The sequence below is a fragment of the Suricata suricatta genome, chromosome 8, assembly GCF_006229205.1.
Source record: "Suricata suricatta isolate VVHF042 chromosome 8, meerkat_22Aug2017_6uvM2_HiC, whole genome shotgun sequence".
NCBI classification, from domain to species: domain Eukaryota; kingdom Metazoa; phylum Chordata; class Mammalia; order Carnivora; family Herpestidae; genus Suricata; species Suricata suricatta.
Window position 1 is genome coordinate 112,466,685 of NC_043707.1, and position 21,970 is coordinate 112,488,654.

Below are 21,970 nucleotides of genomic sequence, written 5' to 3' on the forward strand. Positions count from 1 at the left end.
TGCTTAATCGACGGAGCCATCCAGGCGCCCCGTTGTTTTTTGTTTCTTAATTAAAATAGTAATACAAACTTTAAAAATCAAATATAAACAAAGGCTACCTCGGAAGCTAATGAAAGCTTAAACTTCAGGTCTCTTTCACTTACATGGGCTTCTTCAAAGGCCAGTATCCACTTTTGCAATTTTTATATTTTGTAATTTTAATTTTATATTATTTTTTCCAAGGAAAGCCCCCTAAATTGTTTATACTTCAGGCTTCACAAATTCTGCCCCCCCCCCTCCCCGGCACAGGAGCCAAAAATCTAGTGAAATCCCACCCACCATCCAGATACAATCATGGTTAATTCTCCAGATTTCTTCCTGTGTGTGTATCAGTATGTTCCTTTTTACAAAAATTGGATTGTACTCTATGTAGTATTTTGCAATATTATTTTTTCCCTTACTACTCCCACCCTTCCCCTCCTTTTGACCACAGAAATATTTGAATGATTTAAGTAGTTTAACCAGGAGTGAGAATAACAGAACCAGGAGCACCTAGTTAATCAGGGTGGCTCAATCAGTTAAGTGCTCAACTCTTGTTTTTGGCTCAGGTCATGATCTCACGTTTTGTGAGTTCAAGCCCCTCGTCGGGCTCTGAACTGAAAGCTCAGAGCCTGCTTGGGATTCTCTCTCTCCCTCTCTCTATCTGTGCCTCCCCCTGCTGTACTCTCTCTCTCTTTCTCAATAAACAAACAAACATTAAAAAAAAACCCCACAGAACCAGACCAACAGGGAAAGGACGGTACATGGCCCAGGGAGAGGAAAGAGTATGTGGATCAGCCCTCTCTGTGACAGACATGCTGCTTGGTGTCCTTTATCACAGTGTAATGATACAATTATTTGTATGATTTTTATTGACCTCTGTCTCCTCCATTACATTGTCAACCCTTTGGACTAGGGATGGTAGCTTGATAGTAGGTGTTTCATAGATATTTACTGAATAAATACTTGAATAATTGGATGTTGAGGATTGAGTTCAAGAGAATACTTGTTGTGGAAATTAGGAGGAATTCAGCCAAGAGCTTTGGATGTCAGAGCATAGTTGGGAAAATGTGTTTCAGCAAGGATACTGACCTTGTGCCGGGAGGACCGGCAGGAAATGGCCTTCCTAACTCAAGTGTGCTACAGAATGGGCAGTGCTGGTATTTTAGAAAGGAAACTGGCAATTTAGAGAAGATGTAGGTTTGATTCTTTTTTGGGAAGCAGAAGGGGCAGCCCAGTTTTTTATCTATAAATGGGACTACAGATCCCCGCCTCCTGGGGTTATTGTGGAAGTCCGATGAGTCAGTAGATGTGAAAGCCCCTAGCATAGTGCCTGATACACAGTAGAGTCTCAGTAAATTATTTTTGATTCTGAGTCAGGAATCTGAGACCTGTGTTCAGACTGGGAGGGGAAGCAAGATGAAACTAAAATTGGAAAGGGGGCCATTCACTTTCGCTGAATGAGACTGGGTTCATTTACGGGGGATGTGTGGTTTGAGCTCTGAGATGTATCACTTCATGGCCAAGGCATCTCTTACACTGATAGTTGACAGTCAGGGGCAGAGGGGAAGGAAGGGGCATACAAGGTAGAGTTTCTATTTCAAGGCTCTAGTCCATTCTTTGGGGGGTGGCAATTGATGAAACTAGAAGTGACCCCTGGAAGCCCTCTCCCTCATTTGGGGAGACCCTATTACTTTGTCACAATTACATGCTGGTGATAGGTTATAGATATTATGAGTATGTGGACACCAGATCTTCAACTGCCTCCTATTAATATGCAGAAAAGGCCTAGGAAACCAATGATTGTACCAGACAGCTCAGGAAAGATCCATGCCCAAAGACTATAAAGTCATCTATTTTTCCTTGATATTCATGTCCCTTTTAGGTGGAGGGAAGACCCAGGACAATGGCTGCTGATCGCAATTTGGAGATGGAGGATGTGAATCTGAATTTGGATAGGGACATGAAAGGAGAGCTGGAAGAAGAGAAGGAAATGCGAGAGGATGGAGGAGGTATAGACCCCTTCAAGGCTAAAAAGGTCCACAGGGTTGTCTCAAAATGGATGCTTCCTGAAAAGGTCCGAAGAACATACTTGGAGAGAGCTAACTGCCTCCCACCCCCTGTGTTCATCATCTCCATCAGCATTGCTGAGGTGAGTGGGTTGGGTGGTATGCACTAGTGCAAGTACCAGTTGCAAACATACGAGGGCTGTGATCACATCTAGAGAAGAGAGTTTGATGTGGCAAGTACAGCACACACAGAACTCAACCTAACTCTCTCTGGAGCCTCTTTAGGTCTTTCCTATGATTTATTTTTCAAGCAAGTCCCCTTCCCAGCTGTGACTACAATTTCATTTTAGATGTTGGGGCTTTGGAAAGCAAATAATCTTGGGGTCACAAATCGGTTTGATCTCATGAACTGATTGGTTCTGATTTTTTTCAGTAGGAAAAAAAAAAAAAAAAAGGAATCCTCTAATGATGTCTACCGTGGTAGCATTTAGTGTGTTTTCAGACTGATCAAGTAAGCCCTTTTATTTTCCAGAAAAGAGTACAAGGCTCAGAGAGGTGGGATGACTTGCCGAAGGTCACATATGTTGACCGGGCCAGCATTGTGCTTCTCCTAAGCCTCATCGTACCTACCTTTATCTCCTACACCATGATGTCTCATAAAGAAATTGGCAGAGGATGTATGTGTGTGGAGTGTGACTTCAGGGACATTAGGAAGTCTCTAATGGAATCCTTTTCATTCCTATTGATGTCTCAACTTCCTTATCAAGGATGGTATTAGAGTTCTTTCAAGAAACACAAGTAATAGGGTGTGTACACATGCAAACACACATACATTCCCTATCAATCTATTTACCTATCTATCCATCCATCCATCCATTCATCCATCTATCCATCGCTACATAGATATTGAGAGAGAAATTGATTGATTTTAAGAAATTGGCTCATGTAATTATAGAAGCTTGGCAAGTTCAAACTCTAGGATAGGCTGGCAGACTAGAGACCTAGAGTGATAAGAGATGTAGTTAGAGTTCAAAGGCAGTCATACATTCCCTTAAAGGCAGAATTCCTTTTCTCTCAGAGGAGATCAATCTATTCTATTAAGGCTTTAAATTGATTTGTTGAGATACCACTTATGGAAGGTAATCTGCTTTGCTCAGAGTCTATTGATTTTAACATTGATCTCATCTAAAAAATATCTTCACAGAAACATCCAGAATCATGTTTGATCAAATAATCTGGGTATCATGGTCTGGCCAAATTGATACATAAAATGAACTGTCATAGGGACCTTGCCTCTTATGGTTCAGATAAAGAAAAGGCTAATGTGTCAGTATTCCTGGTGCACTCTATCATGTTATCCTTCTAGCCTATGGACTGGCTGGCCTGCCCATGGTCCAGTCAGGTGTGTGAGTGCTAGGGGGCTGGGGGAATTTGGGCATAATAGGATAAAGTCACATGATATAAAACATGACCGTTGTAGTCAGTGCTGTGGAGAAGGCAGTTTTCTAAGGAAGGGTCATGGAGCAGGTACTAAGATATCTGTCTCTCATGGAAAGATCACATTCTTTTTTAAAAATAATTTCTCTATCAATCGATCGACTGATTTGTTTATTTATTTATTAGTAATCTCTATACCCAATATAGGGCTCGAACTTAGAACCCTGAGATCAAGAGTCGCACACTCTACTGACTGAACCAGCCAGGCACCCTGAAAGATCAGGTTTTTTTAAAATGCTTATTTATTTTGGGAGTGAGAGTGAGTGTGTGAGAGAACAAGTGGCGGAGGGATAGTGAGAGAGGGAGAGAATACTAAACAGGATCCAAGCTCCTGGTGCAGAGCCCTGCATACCTTGCACAGGGCTCCATCCCACAACCATGAGATCAGGACCTGAACTGAAATCAAGAGCTGGACGCACAATGGACTGAGGCACCCAGGTGCTCCAAGATGTTTTTTAAATAAAACCTTTACTTTTTATTTTTTAATTTAATTTTTTTTAATTTTAGAGAGAGAGGAAGCATGAGCAGGGGAGATGGGCAGAGGGAGAGAGAGAGAGAATTTCAAGTAGGTTCCATGCTGATGTGGGGCTCAATCCCACAACCCTGGGATCATGACCTGAGCTGAAATTAAGAGTTGGATGCTCAACTGACTGAGCCACCCAAGTGCCCCTTAAATAAAAGTTTTTATTTATTTATTTTAAAATCTATTTTTTTAATGTTTATTTTATTTTTTTTAATGTTTTATTTATTTTTGATACAGAGAGAGACAGAGCATGAGAGGGGGAGGGGCAGAGAGAGAAGGAGACACAGAACTGGAAGCTGGCTCCAGGCTCTGAGCTAGCTGTCAGCACAGAGCCCGATGTGGGGCTCGAACCCACGAACGTGAGATCTGACCTGAGCCAAGGTTGGAGGCTTAACCAACTGAGCCACCCAGGTGCCCCTAATGTTTATTTTTTGAGGGAGAGAGAACGTGAGCAAGGAAGGGGCAGAGAGAGAGAGAGAGAGAGAGAGAGAGAGAGGGAGAGAGAGACAGAGGATCCAAAGCAGGCCCTGGGCGAGAGCAGAGAGCCAGATGTGGGGCGCAGATCATGACCTGAACCAAAGTTGGACAGTTGACTGGCTGAGCCACCCTGGCACCCCTTAATACTTATTTTTACCAACTTTTCCATTAATGTCCTCTTTCTGTTCCTTCTGTATCCTGCAACCCAGAATTATCACATTCAGTTGTCCTGTCCCCCTAGTGTCCTCTAATCTGTGACAGTTTCTCAGGCTGTCTTTGTTTTCATGACTGATAGTTTTGAGGAGCATGGGGCCAGGTTTCTGTAGATTATCCCCCAATGTGGGCTTGTCTGATGATTAGTCTGGAGTTATGGGTTTTGGGGAGGAACACGCAGAGGGGAAGTGCTTTTCTCATCGTATCACATCAGGGAGAAGGGGACATCCACATGACGTCCCTGTTGACATGAGCCTTCATCATTTGGTTAAGGTCGTGTTTGCCAGGCTTCTCTGCTGTAAAGTTTCTATTGTTCCCTTTCCTTCTTCTATTCTTTGGAAGCCAGCAGTGACTGAATGTTACGGTGTAAATGAAAGACTAAATGGGTGTGAAAACATGAGGGCAGAGGGTGTTTAAGGGGGCAAGGGGTTCAGAAAGCGTCTCCTTTATATTTGGGGTAGGGCTGCTCCTACTCACTGGAGGAAGTAGGCTGTGACCACAGTTACGTGGGCAGATATGCAGCAGGGAAATTTAATTCCTGTCATCTTCTGAGCACCTGTATGGAATGGCCCACTTGAGAGCTAATCATTTGAAACCAAGGTAGTGCCTGTGGGCTTGAATGGGGCCACTCTGCAGAAGGTGGTTAACATTCATGTCTGCCCCTCCCTGTCAGCTGGCAGTGTTTATTTACTATGCTGTGTGGAAGCCTCAGAAACAGTGGATCACCTTGGACACTGGCATCCTGGAGAGCCCCTTTATCTATAGTCCTGAGAAGAGGGAGGAAGCCTGGAGGTTCATCTCCTATATGCTGGTGCATGCTGGGTAAGGAATGATATAAGTCGCTGATGGAGGAGGTAGCCTGTGAGTACCTGTAACCCCCAACATCTGGTTGATGTTTTATTATTATTATTTAAAAAAAATTATTGTTTATTTACTTTTGAGAGAGATAGAGACAGTGTGAACAGGGGAGAGGCAGAGAGAGAGGGAGACAGAATCTGAAGCAGGCTCCAGGCTCTGAGCTGTCAGCACAGAGCTCGATGTGGGGCTCAAACTCACAAGCCACGAGATCATGACCTGAGCCGAAGTCGGATGCTTAACTGACTGACCGACCCAGGTGCCCCTGGTTGGTGCTTTATTATTGATAAGACACCTACGTGTCCATAACCTTGTCTGATCCTCACAGCAACCCTAGGAGGCAGGTGTTCCTGCTGCTTCATGTCCGAGGCTGAGGGGATGTATTGCTCATTCCATTCCCATGGCTACATGGCAGAGGGAGAACCTCAACCCATTGGTGCTAATTCCAAGTCCAATGTACTTAATGTTGCATATGGCAGCCTAATACTGGTAGTTACATAAGAACACTAATGAGAAGAGACCCAATCATTACTAAACCACACGTATGTTCCCCTAGTTGTTTGATGTTAAAATGTTCCCTTTAGGACATGAATCAGCAGTCCCTCCCTACCCACCCTGCCACACACTTAAAAAGAATTAGTTCATGAGCACTTTGCTGAGTGTATAATACTGTTGTCTACCTCAATAATACAAGCAATGGGCATTAGTTTTGGTTTATAGCTTCTTATACACTAGTAGTCTTTTACGGCCTTGTTCAGACCCACATTTCACCATGCCCACTGCAGACAGGGAGGCGTTTGCTGCTGGCCCCCACCCCCTCCAGTGAACACCTGGGGTTCCAGGTGAGGCCAGCTTCATCTACATGACCTACCCAGCCCTGGACCTTGAAGGAAGACTCTAGCCAGTGGCTAAATAGGGATCCATGGCAGGACACAGGGCTCTGAGGTTTGACAAGTCAATGGCAAAATTGCTAACTGCCCAGTTTTTATGGATACTTTCAGTTTGGTCTTCCACTTACCATGTTCTGAACAAATGTGGTTTCTGTACTCGAGGACTTTAAAATTATAAGGGGGGAACAGTCAGTTAAATAGTAATTCAAGACCATATAGTATTATAGTGTACAATAGTTACTTAATGTCTCTGTGCCTCAGTTTCCACATCTGTAAAGTGGGGTGATAGTACGACCTCATAAGTTTGCTGTGATTAAATGAGACAATGGTTATAATGTAATTTTTGCAGTGCATAATACAGCACTCAGCAAGAATTCCCAAGGCTGTGCAGGACAGGTCACATATGGGGTTATATAAGTTAGGAATGCTCTTGGATAGAAGTAATAAAAAGTCTAATGGGGGCCTAAACAAATGGAGGTTAGTTCTTTACCACATAAGAAGCCCAGAGGTATGTGGTTAATTCATCAATTTAATGAAGCCAAGACACTTGGTTCTGTGCTGGCATCTCTGCTTTTCCCTTGACCTTTCTCTCATGGTGGCAAGTTGGCAGCAGTAGCTTGGTATTAAAACCAGCAAGGGGAGGGGCACCTGGGTGGCTCAGTTGGTTCAATGTTTGATTTCGGCTCAGGCCATGATCTCGTGGTTTGTGGGTTCGAGCCCCATGTAGGGCTCTGTGCTGACAGCTCAGAGCCTGGAGCCTGCTTCCAATTCTGTGTCTCCCTCTCTCTTTCTCTCTCTGCCCTTCTCCCACTCGTGATCTCTCAAGCTGTTCCCAAAGAATAAGATGGGATGGCTCCCACTGACTTTGCTCAGATTCACAGAGTATTCCCAAATACTCTTTATGTCTGAGTTCTCGATAAGACTAGTGTAACTGTCCTTGCTAGACTCTTTTGTGCTGAATTACATGTTACTTCTTGTATGTCTTTGAAGATGACTTGGACAGTGATAGTCGTGGCTGGTGCACATGTAGCCATGAAGGTAAGTAATCTGTTCTGCAGGGTGTGCCCGGAGAGCCTCTGTTAAGTAAATTATAATCCAAAACACAATCCCTAAAATGAATATGAAAACTCTTGCATTTTGTGGAGGATCCAACACCTATTTTTTTTAACCTTTTTGGTTTAACCTGAAATCTCCTTTAAAATAAAATAAAGCCTTGTGCTACTAAATTAAGGATTATTGTAATGTGGAAATGTTCCAAAGTACATTCAGAGATTCTCCAGAGATGCTGGTGGGGTTTGACAAGCAAATAATATGAATTTTATTTAAAAACATTTTTACCGGAGTGCCTGGGTGGCTTAGTCATTTGGGCGTCCGACTTTGGCTCAGGTCATGATCTCACAGCTCGTGAGTTAAAGCCTTGCATTGGGCTCTGTGCTGACAGCTCAGAGCCTGGAGCCTCCTTCCAATTCTGTGTTTCCCTCTCTCTCTGCCCTTCTCCCACTCGTGATCTCTCTCTCAAAAATAAATAAAAACATTAAAAAAATTAAAAAAAGTTTTTTTTTACCAGGGCGCCTGAGTGGCTCAGTCGGTTAAGCATCCAGCTTCCACTCAGGTCATGATCTCACGGTTTGTGAATTCGAGCCCTATAGTGGACTCTGTGCTGACAGCTCAGAGCCTGGAATCTCCTTTGGATCCTGTGTTTCCCCCTTTCTCTGTCCCTCCCATGCTCATGCTTGGTCTCTCTCTGTCTCTCAATAATAAATAAAAATGTTAAAAAAATTTAAAACACATTTTTACTTATTAAAAACTATAATAAAAACCACCTGTAGTCAGATATGTTCTATATCAAACTGTAGTAATGGGAGATACTAAATTAGTATTCATGGGTAAACTTTCTTTTTCATCTGGTAAACTTGCTTTTCAACTTTTTAATGTAGAACTGGGAATATGGGTTTCTCTTGCCATTTCTGTTTTATTAAAAAATAGCCTAAGATTTCAAGACTGTTGTTTAAAAACCTATTGAAATTTGGGGCACCTGACTGGCTCAGTCTGTAGAGCACATGACTCTTGATCTTCATGTTGAGTTCAAGCCCCATGTTGGAGGTGGAGCCTATGTTAAAAAAAAATAAAACAACCAAACTGGGTGCCTGGGTGGCTCAGTCGGTTAAGCATTCGGCTTCGGCTCAGGTCATGATCTCACAGTTCGTGGGTTCGAGCCCCATGTAGGGCTCTGTGCTGACAGCTAGCTCAGAGCCTGGAGCCTGTTTCAGATTCTGCATCTCCCTCTCTCTCTGACCCTCCCCTGCTCATGCTGCCTCTCTCTGTCTCTCAAAAATAAATTAAAAACATTAAAAAAGAAACCAAAACTATTGAAATTTAAACTCAGTGTGAGTGAATTAGGGTTTTCTCAATTCCATGCAACCGAAGCTGGGGCTGACATGAGACGGCAATTGTCACCTAAATTCACGTTTATGTTCCTAAACTGACTCATCACTCTCTGACGCTGTCAGTAACTGTCATGAAACAGAACGTATAAAATAGATGTATACTTCTAAAATGTCCTTTTACCTGTTTTACATATTGAAGCTCTGTGTCGCAATTTTATTTTTTAAAAGTCACCTGAAAAGATTAGAGAATGGAATTTGAGTTAAGCAAGTCTATAACTAGCCTGTTAATGTCCCAAAGAAATAGCTATGTGGGTTACTCATAATAATCTGACTACTCTGTTTGTCTCTGCAGAGTTCAGCACATCCTGGGGAATCTTGTTATGCAGCTCATGCTGGGTATTCCCTTGGAAATGGTCCACAAAGGCCTCCGAGTAGGGCTGGTGTACCTGGCTGGAGTGATCGCAGGTCAGTGTTCTGAGGGTAACACAGAATCCGCGCCTCTTAGGAGGCAATAAACGAAGCAGAAGTAATAAACATTTCAGTCAAGATTTATTGCACTCCTAGTCTGAGGTAGGGAATCTGATAAGTATTAGAAATAAGTTAATTAGGGGAGCCTGGCTGGCTCAGTCGACAGAGCACGTGACTCTTGATCTCAGGCTCATGAGTTCGAGCCCCATGTTGAGTGTAGAGATTTCTTAAATAAATAAAACTTAAAAAAAGTAAAAAAAAGTAAGTTAGAGGGTTGCCTGGCTGGCTCAGTCAGAAGAGCATGTGACTCCTGATCTCAGGATGGTGAGTAAAATAAACGTGAAAAAACAAAAAGAAAGAAGTTAATTAGAATTAAAATATTTGAGATAAGATCAGCAGAGAGAGCGGCACATGCATGACTCAGTCGGTTAAGTGTCCAACTCTTGATTTTGGCTCAGGTCATCATCTCATGGTTTGAGATTGAGACTGCATCAGGGCCCATGCGGGGTTGCAGATTCTCTCTTACGATTCTCTCTCTCCCTCTTTCTCTGCCTCTGCCCTGCTTGTGAGCTCTCTCACTCAAAAAAAAAAAAAAAAAAGCAGAGAGAAGTCATTGTGCCTGTCCTCAGGTATGCCACAGTCAGACAGGGTTTTGTACAGTTGGAAGTTGTGTGTAGTTTGGTATCCAAGGGCTTACATTGGGTAGAGACCTACAGCCGGATCAGGAAGGCCCAATGTGTGAGTCTAGTGATCTTGGGAGTACAGGAGCAAATTTCCATTTCAGAAAGGCAGCTTGAAGGAATGTAGAGAAGAACTGGAGGGGCCCAAAGCCTCAGCAGGGGCTAGTGGCATACGCCAGTGATCTCTGCAACTGGGCGTGCCTTAAGATGATTCACTTTGGTCTAAGCAGAATATATCAGAATTTACATCCATCCATGTATTTATTTATTGTAAACATTTTTTTTAGTTAAACTTTTTACATCATGGTTGTAAGAAATAAATAGCTAGGGGTCTCATGTATCCTTTAGCCAGTTACCCCCAGTGGTAACAGCTTGCAAATTATAGTAGACTATCACAACCAGGAGATCCACATTGATACAGCCAAGGTGCAAAACAACGGATTCCCCATTTTGCATTTTTACAGCCATATACTCTTCTTTCCCACCCCATACCCTCCTTCACTCCTGACAACCACTAATCTGTTCTCTATTTCTGTAATTTTCTCACTTCTAGAATGTTGTATAAATAGAATAATACAGTATATCACCTTTGGGATTGGCTGTCTTCACACAGCATAATTCTCTGGAGATTCATGTAGGTTGTTGCATACCATAGTTCATTCATTTTTTTTTTTGAACAATTAAAATTTTTTAAGTTTATTAATTTGAGAGAGTGAGAAAGAGAGGGATATAGAGAGAAAACAAGTGGGGGAGGGGCAGAGAGAGGGAGAGACAGAATCCCAAGCAGGCTTCCTTGCTGATAGCGCAGAGCTACACATGGGACTCGAACCCACAAACTGTGAGATCATGACCTGAGCCAACATTGAGAGTCAGAGGCTTAACCAACTGAGCCACCCAGGTATCCCAACAGTTCATTCATTTTATTGCTGACTAGTATTCCATGGCATGGATGTACTGCCATTTGATTAACCCTTCACTCATTGGAGACTACTTGGGTTGTTTCCAGTTTGGGGTTGTTACAAAATAAACCTGTTGCAAACCTTTGTGTACAGGTGTTTGTGAACAGAAGTACAAAGTTTTGTGAACCTAAGTTTTCATTTCTCTGGGACAAATGCCCAAGAACACAGGTCTTAGGTTGTGTGGTAGTTGCATATTTAATTTTTTAAGAACTTGCCAAAATGTTTTCCAGAATGGCTATTTAATTTTACATTCCTTCCAATATTATTTAAGTAATTCAGTTCCCCACATCTTCACCAGCGTTGGTGTTGTCACCTTCTTTATTTTTTAAAAATGTTTTATTTATTTTTGAGAGAGAGAGACAATGTGAGCAGAGAAGGGTCAGAGATAGGGAAAGAGAATCCGAAGACAGACTCCAGGCTCTGAGCTAGCTGTCAGCACAGAGTCTGATGTGGGGCTCGAACTCATGAACTGTGAGATCATGACCTGAGCTGAAGCCAGACACTCAACAGACTGAGCCACCCTGGAGCCCCACCTTTCTTATTTTTAGCTGTGCTCTGTGGAGTGATATCTCATCTCGTTCTTAATTTGCTTTTCTCCAATGGCTAATGATGTTGAACACCTTTTTGTGTGCTTACTTGCCATCTATATAACCCCTTTAGTGAAATACCTATTCATGTCTTTTGCCCGTTTCCTAATTAGCTTTTTTTTAAACCATTGAATTCAAAGAGTTCTTTACATATTCTAGATCCTAGCCCTTTATTGAATATGTAGTTTACAAGGTATATATTTCTCAGAGTGTGTCTGTCTTTGCATTGTTTTAATAGTCTTTCATGGACCTGAAGTTTTAAATTTTGATGAAGTCTGATTTATCAATTTTTCATTTATGAATCATGCTTTTGGTCATATCTGATAATTCTTCACTGGGCACAAGGTCTTAAAGATTTTCCATTATCTTCTAAAGTTATAGTTTTAGACTTTACATTGAAATATGTGATCCATTTTTGAGTTAGCTAATTTTTGTATAAGATGTGAGGTTTAGATTGAGGTTATTTTGGGGGTTTTTTTGGAGGGGGGATATCCAAATATCTCACAACAATCTATTGAAAATTCTACTTCCTTCATTAATTTTTTGGCACCTTTGTCAAAAATCAGCTGGCTCTATTTGTAGGGCACTATTTCTGGGTTTTCCTGTTTTTTCCATTGACTGATTTATTATCCCTCCACCAATACCATGTAGTTCACACCACTGTAGCTACATAAATAGGAGTCTCGAAATCAGTTAGAGGGATTCCTTTCATCCTTTGCTCATTTTATTTTATTTAAACTTTTTTAATGTTTACTTATTTTTGAGAGAGAGACTGACAGAGTGCAAGTTGGAAGAGGGACAGAAAGAGAGGGAGACACTGAATACGAAGCAGGCTCCAGGCTCTGAGCTGTCAGCATAGAGCCCAATGAGAGGTTTGAACCCATGAACCATGAGATCATGACCTGAGCCAAAGTTGGACACTCAACCAACTGAGCCACCCAGGCGCCCCTCTTTTGCTCTATTTAAAGGCTATGCATGTTTCTTTTTACAAAACGATGAGTGTCTAAGTTGCTGACTTTTTACCCCCTGTGGTAACAAAAGTCTTTCAAAACGATACTACCTAACAGAAGTTGTTGAAAAATCAAACACAAAATTTGTTCCTTTGAGCATATAAAGCTTTTTTTCACACAAGGAGAAAGAATGTAACTGCTTTTCCAAAAATACTCATGCTTTGAAAGGACATTTTGAAAACTAATTGGAAATCATTTTCTCCTTGTGTGATTTTGCTGCTGGGAATGTGCAACAAGTCTTAGAAATTCACACTTAAGGGGGTGCCTGGGTGGCTCAGTCAGTTAGGCATCTGACTTCAGCTCAGGTTGTCACACGGTTTGTGGGTTCGAGCCCCGCATTGGGTTCTGTGCTGACAGCTCAGAGCCTGGAGCCTGCTTCAGATTCTGTGTCTCCCTTACTCTCTGCCCCTTCCCACTCATGCACTGTCTTTTTTCTCTCAAAAAATGAATAAACATTAAAAAGAAAAAAGAAATTCACATTTAAAAAGCAGGGAAACAATTTCCTAATCTGTTTTAAGGTTTCTTAGTTAAGAGTTTTAGTGGGTTTTATGGGACACCTGGGTGGCTCAGTCGGTTAAGGGTCCAACTTTGGCTCAAGTCATGATCTCATGGTTTGTGGGTTTGAGCCCCCAGCTGGGGCTCTGTGTTGACAGCTTAGAGCCTGGAGTCTGCTTTGGATTCTGTGTCTCCCTCTCTCTCTGCCCCTCCCTCACTCATGCCTGTTTCTCTCTGTCTCAGAAATAAACATCATAAAATTAAAAAAAAAATTTTAGTGGGTTTTAAACATATTTTGTAACACTTTATTTCTTTCATTTATTATTTTTTAAAATTTTTTTATGTCTTTTATTTATTTTTGAGGGACAGAGAGAGACAGCGCGAGCAGGGGAGGGTCAGAGAGAGAGGGAGACACAGAATCTGAAGCAGGCTCCAGGCTCTGAGCTAGCTGTCAGCACAGAGCCCGACGCGGGGCTCGAACCCACAAACCGTGAGATCATGACCTGAGCCAAAGCCGGCCGCTCAACCGACTGAGCCACCCAGGCGCCCCTTTCATTTATTTTTGAGAGAGAGTGTGAATGAGAGAGGTGCAGAGAGAGAAGGAGAGAGAGTGTGGAGCCCGGATTGGGGCTTCAGCTCACCCTATGCGGGGCTTGACTTCCTGAACTGTGAGATCATGGCCTGAAGCAAAGTCAGATGCTAAACTGACTGGGCCACCCAGGCACCCCATAACACTTTCTGATTAGTCTGCAAGCACAAATGACCGATACTGGGAAAGGTGGGAATTAACAGTTAAGTTACAATACATTTTTCCCCACAATTGGAGTAGGCACAGTCGATATAATGCTCCTATTTGAAACTACATGTCATTTAAAAATTTTACATTTTGGGCTCTGCACTGGCTGCACAGGAGCCTATGTGGGATCCTCTTGCTCCCTCTCTGCCCCTCTTCTGAGCGCACACATGAGTGTGCACCCTCTCTCCCACCTCAAAATAAATAAATAAAAAAGAAGTATACTTTTGTACTTCAGGGTTGTGATATATAATGAGCGTTTAAAAAAAAGAATGAAGTTTATTTTAAAAATCTGCTCATTGGGGCACCTGGGTGGCTCAGTTGGTTAAGCGTCCAACTTCAGCTCAGGTCAGGATCTCACGGCTTGTGAGTTCAAGCCCCATGTTGGGCTCTGTGCTGACAGCTAGCTCAGAGCCCGGAGCCTGCTTCGGATTCTGTGTCTTCCTCTCTTTCTCTGCCCCTCCCTTGCTCATGCTCTGTCTCTCTTTCTCTCAAAAATAAATAAACATTAAAAATTTTTTCAGAAAATAAAAATAAAAAAATTAAAATTTGCTCATTGAAAGGTTTTTATAAGTTAAACACTTTATTTTTTAGAGTGGTTTAAGGTTCATAGAAAAATTGAGTGGAAGGCATAGAGATTTCCCATACACCCCATGCCCCCTGCATGCATAGCCCTCTCTCTCCTTATCAACATCCCTCAACAGAGTGGGCATGTGTTACAATTGATGAACCTCCAAGGACACGTCATAATCACCCAGAATCCACAAAAAAGTTCACTCTTGGCATTGTATACTCTATGATTCGGGATAAATGTGTGAAGGCACATATCCATCATTATAGTGTCATACACAGTACGCTCCCTGTCCTAAAAATTTTCTGTGCTCCACTATTCATCCCTACCCCCAACCCCCAGCCTCCAGCAACCACTGGTTCTTTTACTGTCTCCGTAGTTTAGTCTTTTCCAGAATGTCAGATAGTTGGAATCGTAGTCTTTTCAGATTAGCTTCTTTCACTTAGTAATAAGCATTTACATTTCTTCCTTGTCTCTTCATGTCTTGATAACACATTTTTGTGCCATTAATAAAATAGAAATGATTTAAAAATACCATGTAATCAATGTTTTGTCCTTCAAAAATTCTATTTTTATATTAGAAAAACATACTAGTCTCTGAAAGAAAACCAGTAAATTAAATGTACCTGGCATCAACAAACCCGCATTAGTATAGTAGAGGTTCTACACACAACCCATAAGTTACTTCTCTTGCAATGGGTGCATGTATGGGTTTCCTAGGGCTCCCGTAACCAAGAATCACACAGTGCGCGGTTGAAGCAACAGAAGTGCACCACCTCACAGCTCTGCAGGCTAGGAGTCTGAAATCAGGGCCGTGCTCTCCTCCCATACTCTCGGGGAGAAGCCTTCCTCTCTTCCCCCGGCTTCTGGCCGTGGCCTTCAGTCCTTGGCACCCCCTGGCTTGCAGATGCCACACTGTGTTCTTTGCCTCCATCGTCACATGGAGTTCTCCTTTCATATGTCCCCATCTCCTCTTATAAGGACACCATCCTGTTTGTGGACACTATCCTCCAATATCGGCAACAAACCTATTTCCAAATAATGTCACAGTCTGAGGTGCTGGGGGTTAGAACTTCAACACATCTTTTTGAGGGACACAATCCACCCTTTTGCAGTGTTCACCATTTTTTTAACTGATGAAAATGTTACTCTCGGAACAGTGAGGTCACAGGGTAGGAAGCATTCATGAGATGCGTTAAAGGCACAGAATTGGCGTTGCTGAGTGACACAGCTCCCCGTTGTGCTTCCCTCCTACTTTTATGAATCTTTTTTCCACCTTCTATGTCCATTCCTGCGCACACCTGTTTTTCCATTCCTGCATACGCCTTTGAGAACCTCCGTGCAGTGAGGTCCTGCCTGGCTCTAGCATCTGTGCTCATTTTCCCCACAGCTGGATTCCAATCCGTGGACTTGGCCTTGCCTCAGTTTCAGAGGAGGGAGAGAAGAGAGAACGTGAATAACTTGTTCACACCCTCTGCCTGATTTTGCAATAGCTTTTTGGCCAGTGTCTCTTTACCATTCCGGTCTACCCTTCACACTGCTGCCTGGTCGGCTTTCTCCAGCATCGGTTCGATCATATTATATGCTTCCTAAAACACTGACAGTGCCCAGAAGACAGTCAAAACATCCAGGATTGCTCGTTACCGTCCGCTATGCCGACCTATTCCCTTTCAACTTTTTCCTTTTCTTGGAAAGCATAATCTTAATTAATATTCCAATAAAGAAATTATACATGAAAAGGTTAAGGGGAACCTGATGTAAAATGTTTTATTTTAAAATAACTCTTTTAAGGTATGATTAACATACAAAAATATGTACATATTTAATGTATACAACTTGAGTTTGGAGTTAAGGACACACGTGTGAAACCCTCACTACACTCTATGTCATAAACGTATCCATCCGAAACTTTTGGAGGTAGCTTTCTTGCTTTGTTTTTTTTTCTACATTCCTTGATACATCAAATAACTTTGGTTTTCTCATCCTTGTCCATGGATCAGCAGCATTGGTACCACCTGGGAGCTCATTAAAAATGCAGACTATTGGGCCCCACACCAGACCCACTAACAGACTCTGCATTTGAACACATCCACAGGTGATTTGTATGCACATTCAAGATGGAGAAATGCTGGTCTGCAATCATACCCAGCGTTCCCCCGTCTGACTAATCATCACAATCACCTGGAGAACTTGTTCTAGCTAAAGCGATCCAGATCCCACCCACATCTACTGAGTCAGAATCTCTGGGCATGCCCCTGGGATCTGGGTTTTTGTCTTGTTTTGTTTCCTATTTAGTGAGATATAATTGGCGTATAATAAGCTGCACAAATTTAAGTGTATAATATGCATGTATCCAATCAGGAAACTATAATCAAAGTCAAGATAATAGACGTATCCATCACTCTTGGTGACCCTTGGGAATCTCTCTCTATTGCCCCTCCCTGGCAATTATTGGTCATTATAGATTAATTTATATATTCTAGAACTTTATATAAATGTAATCATAGGGTATGTACTCTATATTTGTCTAGCTTTGGTCCGTTGGCATAATTATTTTGAGATTTATGTATGTTATTATGTGTATCAATAGTTGATTCCTTTTTGGGGCACCTGGGTGGTTCATTAAGTTCAGTGTCCAGCTTTGGCTCAGGTCATGATCTTGTGGTTGGTGGGTTCAAGGCCTGTGTCAGGCTCTGTGCTGACATCTCTGAGCCTGGAGCCTGCTTTGGATTCTGTGCCTCTTCTCTCTCTGCCCCTCCCCTGCTCATGCTCTGTCTCTCTGTAAAAAATAAACAAATATTAAAAAAATTAAAATAGTTGATTCCTTTTTACTGCCAGGGATATACCACAATTTGTCCATTCTACTGCTGATGGACATTTGGGTTGTTTTTTCAGTTTGGGGCTATTGCAAATGAAGCCACTAAGAACATTTATATGTATCATATATTTTGGTTTTTGTGTAACAAAAGTATTTGTGTATTCAAATATTTTCGGTTTTCTTATGTAAATACCTAGGAATGGAATGGCTGGATCCTATCAGAGGATATGTTTAACATTTAAGAGACTGCCAATGTTTTTGAAGAGTTTTATTGAGATATGTCATGTATCATACAATTCATTCATTTAAGATCTGTAATTCAGGGATGCCAGGGTGGCTCAGTCAGTTAAGTGTCCAACACTTGGTTTCAGCTCAGGTCATGATCTCGCGGTTTCCTGGGTTCGAACCCCACATCATGCTCTGAGCTGCCAGAGCAGAGCCTGCTTGGGATTCTCTCTCTCCCTCTCTTTGCCCCTCCCCTCTTGCGCAGTCTCTCTCTCTCTCTCTCTCTCTCTCTCTCAAAATAAATAAAACTAAAAAGTATATACAATGTTTTTTCCCCACTTAATTCATAGGGTTATATACCCATCATTACAATTGAATTTACAACATTTTTGTCTGCCAAAAAAACCCTGTACCACTCTTCACACCATAACCCCTTCCCCAGGATTAGACGACCATTAATCTACTTTCTGTTGCTTTAGATTTGCTTTATCTGGATATTAAGTATAAATGGAATCATACCATATGCAGTCCTTTGTCATTGGCATTTTTCACTTAGCATAATATTTTCATTGTTCATCAATATTGTATCAGTATTTCATTCCTTTTTATTATTGGACAATATTTCGTTGTGTGGTTCTACCACATTTTCTCTACCCATCTGTCAACTGATGGGCATTGGGATTCTTTTTACTTTTTGGCTGTTATGAATAGCACTGCTATGAACATTTGTGTACAAGTTTTTGTGTTGCTCTCTTGGATATATAAGTGAGATTGTTAAGTTATATGATACAAAGTATAGTTGGTCCTTGAACAATGTGGCAGGTAGGGGCACTGATCCGCCACCTGCCCCCAGTTGAAAATCCACATATAACATTTGACTCCCCCAAAACTTAACTACTAATAGCCTACTGTTGACCTGCAGTCTTATTGATAACATAGTCAATTAATGTATTTATGTATATTTTAAGTCTTTATTTTAAGAGAGAGAGACAGAGTGTGTGGGTGCATGAGCAGGGGAAGGCAGAGAGAGAGGGAGAGAGAGAATTCCAAGCAGGCTCTACACTCAGAAGAGCCCATGAGATCATGACCTGAGCCAAAGTCAAGAGTCAGATGCTTAACTGACTGAGCCACCCACACCCCCCCATATTTGTATATGTATTATGTACTGTGTTCGTACAATAAACTAAAGAAAAAATCTTGGGTTTGTGGGTTTGAGCCCCACATAAATAAAACTTATTAAAAAATCATAAGGAAGATAAAATCCATTTACAGTACTGTACTGTATTTATTGGGGAAAAAACTGAAAGAGTGGACCTGACCAGTTCAAACCGTGTTCTTCAAGGGTTGCCTGGAGTACCATTCTATACCTCCACCAGAAGCTCCAGCTCCTTGACATTCTCAGCAACGTCTGGTATCATTCTTTTTAATTTTAGCCAATATATTTGGCATATAATGGTATCTCACTGGGTTTTAATTTGCCTTTCCTAACAATGATGTTGAACATCATGCGCTCCCTTGGTATCCACATGCCTTCTTTGGTAAAGTATCTGTTCGAATCTTATGCCATTTAGGGGCATTTGGGTGGCTCAGTCAGCTGGGCATCTCACTCTTGATTTTGGTTCAGGTCATGATCTCATAGTTTGTGAGATTGAGCCCACTGTCGGGCTCTGTGCTAACCACATGGAGCCTGCTCAAGATTCTCTTTCTCTCTCTCTGCTCTCCGCCATGTGCATGTGCTCTCTCTCAAGATAAATTCTATTAAAAAATATCTTGGGGTGCCTGGGTGGCTCAGTTGGTTAAGTGTCCAACTTTGGCTCAGGTCATGATCTCACAGTTTGTGAGTTCGAGCCCTGTGTCGGGCTCTGTGCTGACAGCTCAGAGCCTGGAGCCTGCTTCAATTCTGTGTCTCCCTCTCCCTCTGCCCGCCCCGCCCTCTCTGTCTCTCAAAATAAAATAAAGACAAAAAAAAATCTTATGCCCCATTTAAAATTGGATTATATTTCTTATTATATATATTAATGTATATTCTGATTATAAGTCTTTCATCAGATATATGACTTACAAATATTTTCTCCTGGTCTGTTGCTTGGCTTTTCATGCTTTTAATAGTACCTTTTGAAGAACAGGAGTTTTAAAGTTTTGATGAAGTATGATTTATCACTTTTCAAATTTTAGGAACTGTGTTTTGAGGGTCAGCTCTTGCACATTTTTGGAGGGATCACATTTAACTCCATATTTCATATTTTTTGATGTGCTGTGAATGGTACTGTTTAAGAAATTTTCTCTTTCTGACTCTTCATTGCTATGAAATAAAGCATAGAAATAAAGTTGATTTTTTTGTATATTGATCTTGTATCCTCCAACTTTGACAAATTCACAAATTTCTAGTAGTTAAATAGGTAAACTGTTAAACAGGTATCTTCTACAGGGATTTTTAAATTAATTAAATTAATTAATTTTTTAATGCTTTTATTTATTTTTGAGAGAAAGAGACAGAGCACAATTGGGGGAGGGACAGAGACAGAGGGAGACACAGAATCTGAAGCAGGCTCCAGGCTCCAAGCTGTCAGCACAGAGCCCCATGTGGGGCTTGAACTCAAGAATGGCGAGATTATGACCTGAGCTGAAGTCAGACATCCAACTGACTGAGCCACCCAGGTGCCCCTCTTCTACAGGGATTTAAGTAATAAGTCAAAGTCTTGTGGGTTTGACCATGTTCTTTCCACTTCCGGTGTCCTTCATGTTTTTGTGTAATTTTGTATTTCTGATGTTTCTTCTTCTGTCTGAGGATTTCCTTTAACATTTCTTCTATGGGTCTGCTGGTTATCCATTCTTTCAACCTTTGTGTGTCAGAAAAAAAGTTTTTATTTTGCCTTCATTTTTGAAATATATTTTTACTAGGCATAGAATTCTAGCTTGACTGTACTTTTTGTTCAGTAAAGACGGTGCTCTCCTGTTTTCTCATTTGCATTATTTCCAATAAGAAATCTGCTATCATCCCTATCTTTGTTCCTCAGTATAAAACATGTCTTTTTACTCTGGCGCTTTTAAGATTTCCACTGCTTTTGAACCATTTGATTTTGTTGTGACCTGGTGTCGTTTTATTCATATTTCCTGTGCTTGGAGTTTGTTGAGATTCTTGGACTGGTGGGTTTACAGTTTTCACAAAACTTTAGAAACATTTTGGCCATAATTTCTTCATTATTTTTTCTGTACTTCTCTCCTCTCCTTTGGGGACTCTAATTATGTATTTATTAGGCTGCTTGAAACTGACCCACAGATCATTGATACTGTATTTATTTTTAAAACTATTCTCTATGTGTTTCATGCTGGATACTTTTACTGCAGTACCTTTATGGTTGCTAATCTTCTGCAACATCTAATCTGTCATTAAACTCAACCAGTTTATTTTTTTTTCTTTATTTAAAAAAAGTTTTCATTAAAAAAAAGTTTGTTTATTTATTTATTTATTTATTTATATAATTAATCTCTACACCCAGCCTGGGGCTCGAACTCATGACCCTGAGATCAAGAGTCACATGCTCTTCTGACTGAGTCAGCCAGGTGCCTCAAGACATTGTAGTTTCATCCTTAGAAGTTTGAATGTTTTATATTTCATATGTCTCTACTTAACTTCTGAACATATGGTATACCATTGTAATAATTATTTATTGCCATTATCTGCTAAAACTTACAGTTGTGTCAATGTTGGGAGGTTTGAATTGATAGATTTTTCTCTTCATTATGGGTCATATTTTCCTGTTCCTTGGCATGTCTGACCATTATTGTTTGGATGCTGGACATTTAACCTTTGGATAGTAAATATTATTGTATTCCTATAAATATTCCTTAAATTTGTCATGGAACACGGTTACTTGGAAGCACTTTGAAACTTTCTGATAAGACTTGTGAGGTGAAACTGTGTTTTCGAGTCATGTTTAGAGCTATTACCCACTTCCGGTGCAGGACCCTTCTGTGTACTTTAACCAGTGCCCCATGTTTGGAAAGTGACTCAGCCTCTCTGGTGCCGTGAGCGCAAACCTACTTACTCTTCCCTCTGCGCCTTTCCAGTGGAACATTCCTTGGCTTAGGTAATTTCCTCACATGCTTCTCTCCCTGCACCTCTTTTCCTCTCTGGTGCTCTGTCTTACAAACCCCAGCTGCCTAGCAATATCTGGACTTTATTTTTTATTTATTAAAATTTTTAAATGTTTACTTATTTTTGAGAGAGAGGCAGAGTGTGAGCAAGGGAGAGGAGAGAAAGAGGGAGCTGCAGAATCCGAAGCAGGCTTCAAGCTGGAGCTGTCAGCACAGAGCCAACTCGGGGGTTTGAACCCACGAACCATGAGATCATGATCTGAACTGAAGTCTGATGCTTAACTGACTGAGCCACCCAGGGTGCCCCTTATTTACTTATTTTTAATGCTTATTTATTTTTAAGAGTGACAAAGCACAAACAGGGGAGGTGGAGAGAGAGGGAGACAGAGAATCCGAA

The 21,970-nt window shown here is 41.4% G+C and overlaps 1 protein-coding gene across 3 annotated transcripts in view; it reads left to right on the top strand.

The window, feature by feature from the left end:
• RHBDL2 (rhomboid like 2) overlaps window positions 1–21,970 on the top strand; it is a 54,109-nt gene that overhangs the window by 21,967 nt on the left and 10,172 nt on the right. For all 3 annotated transcript variants that reach the window (XM_029947172.1, XM_029947174.1, XM_029947173.1), the window contains 3 exons: window positions 1,904–2,170; window positions 5,411–5,559; window positions 9,222–9,334. In XM_029947172.1, coding sequence (XP_029803032.1) covers window positions 1,925–2,170; window positions 5,411–5,559; window positions 9,222–9,334 — 508 coding nt within the window. In that variant the 5' untranslated portion in view covers window positions 1,904–1,924. The remainder of the gene's footprint in view (window positions 1–1,903; window positions 2,171–5,410; window positions 5,560–9,221; window positions 9,335–21,970) is intronic.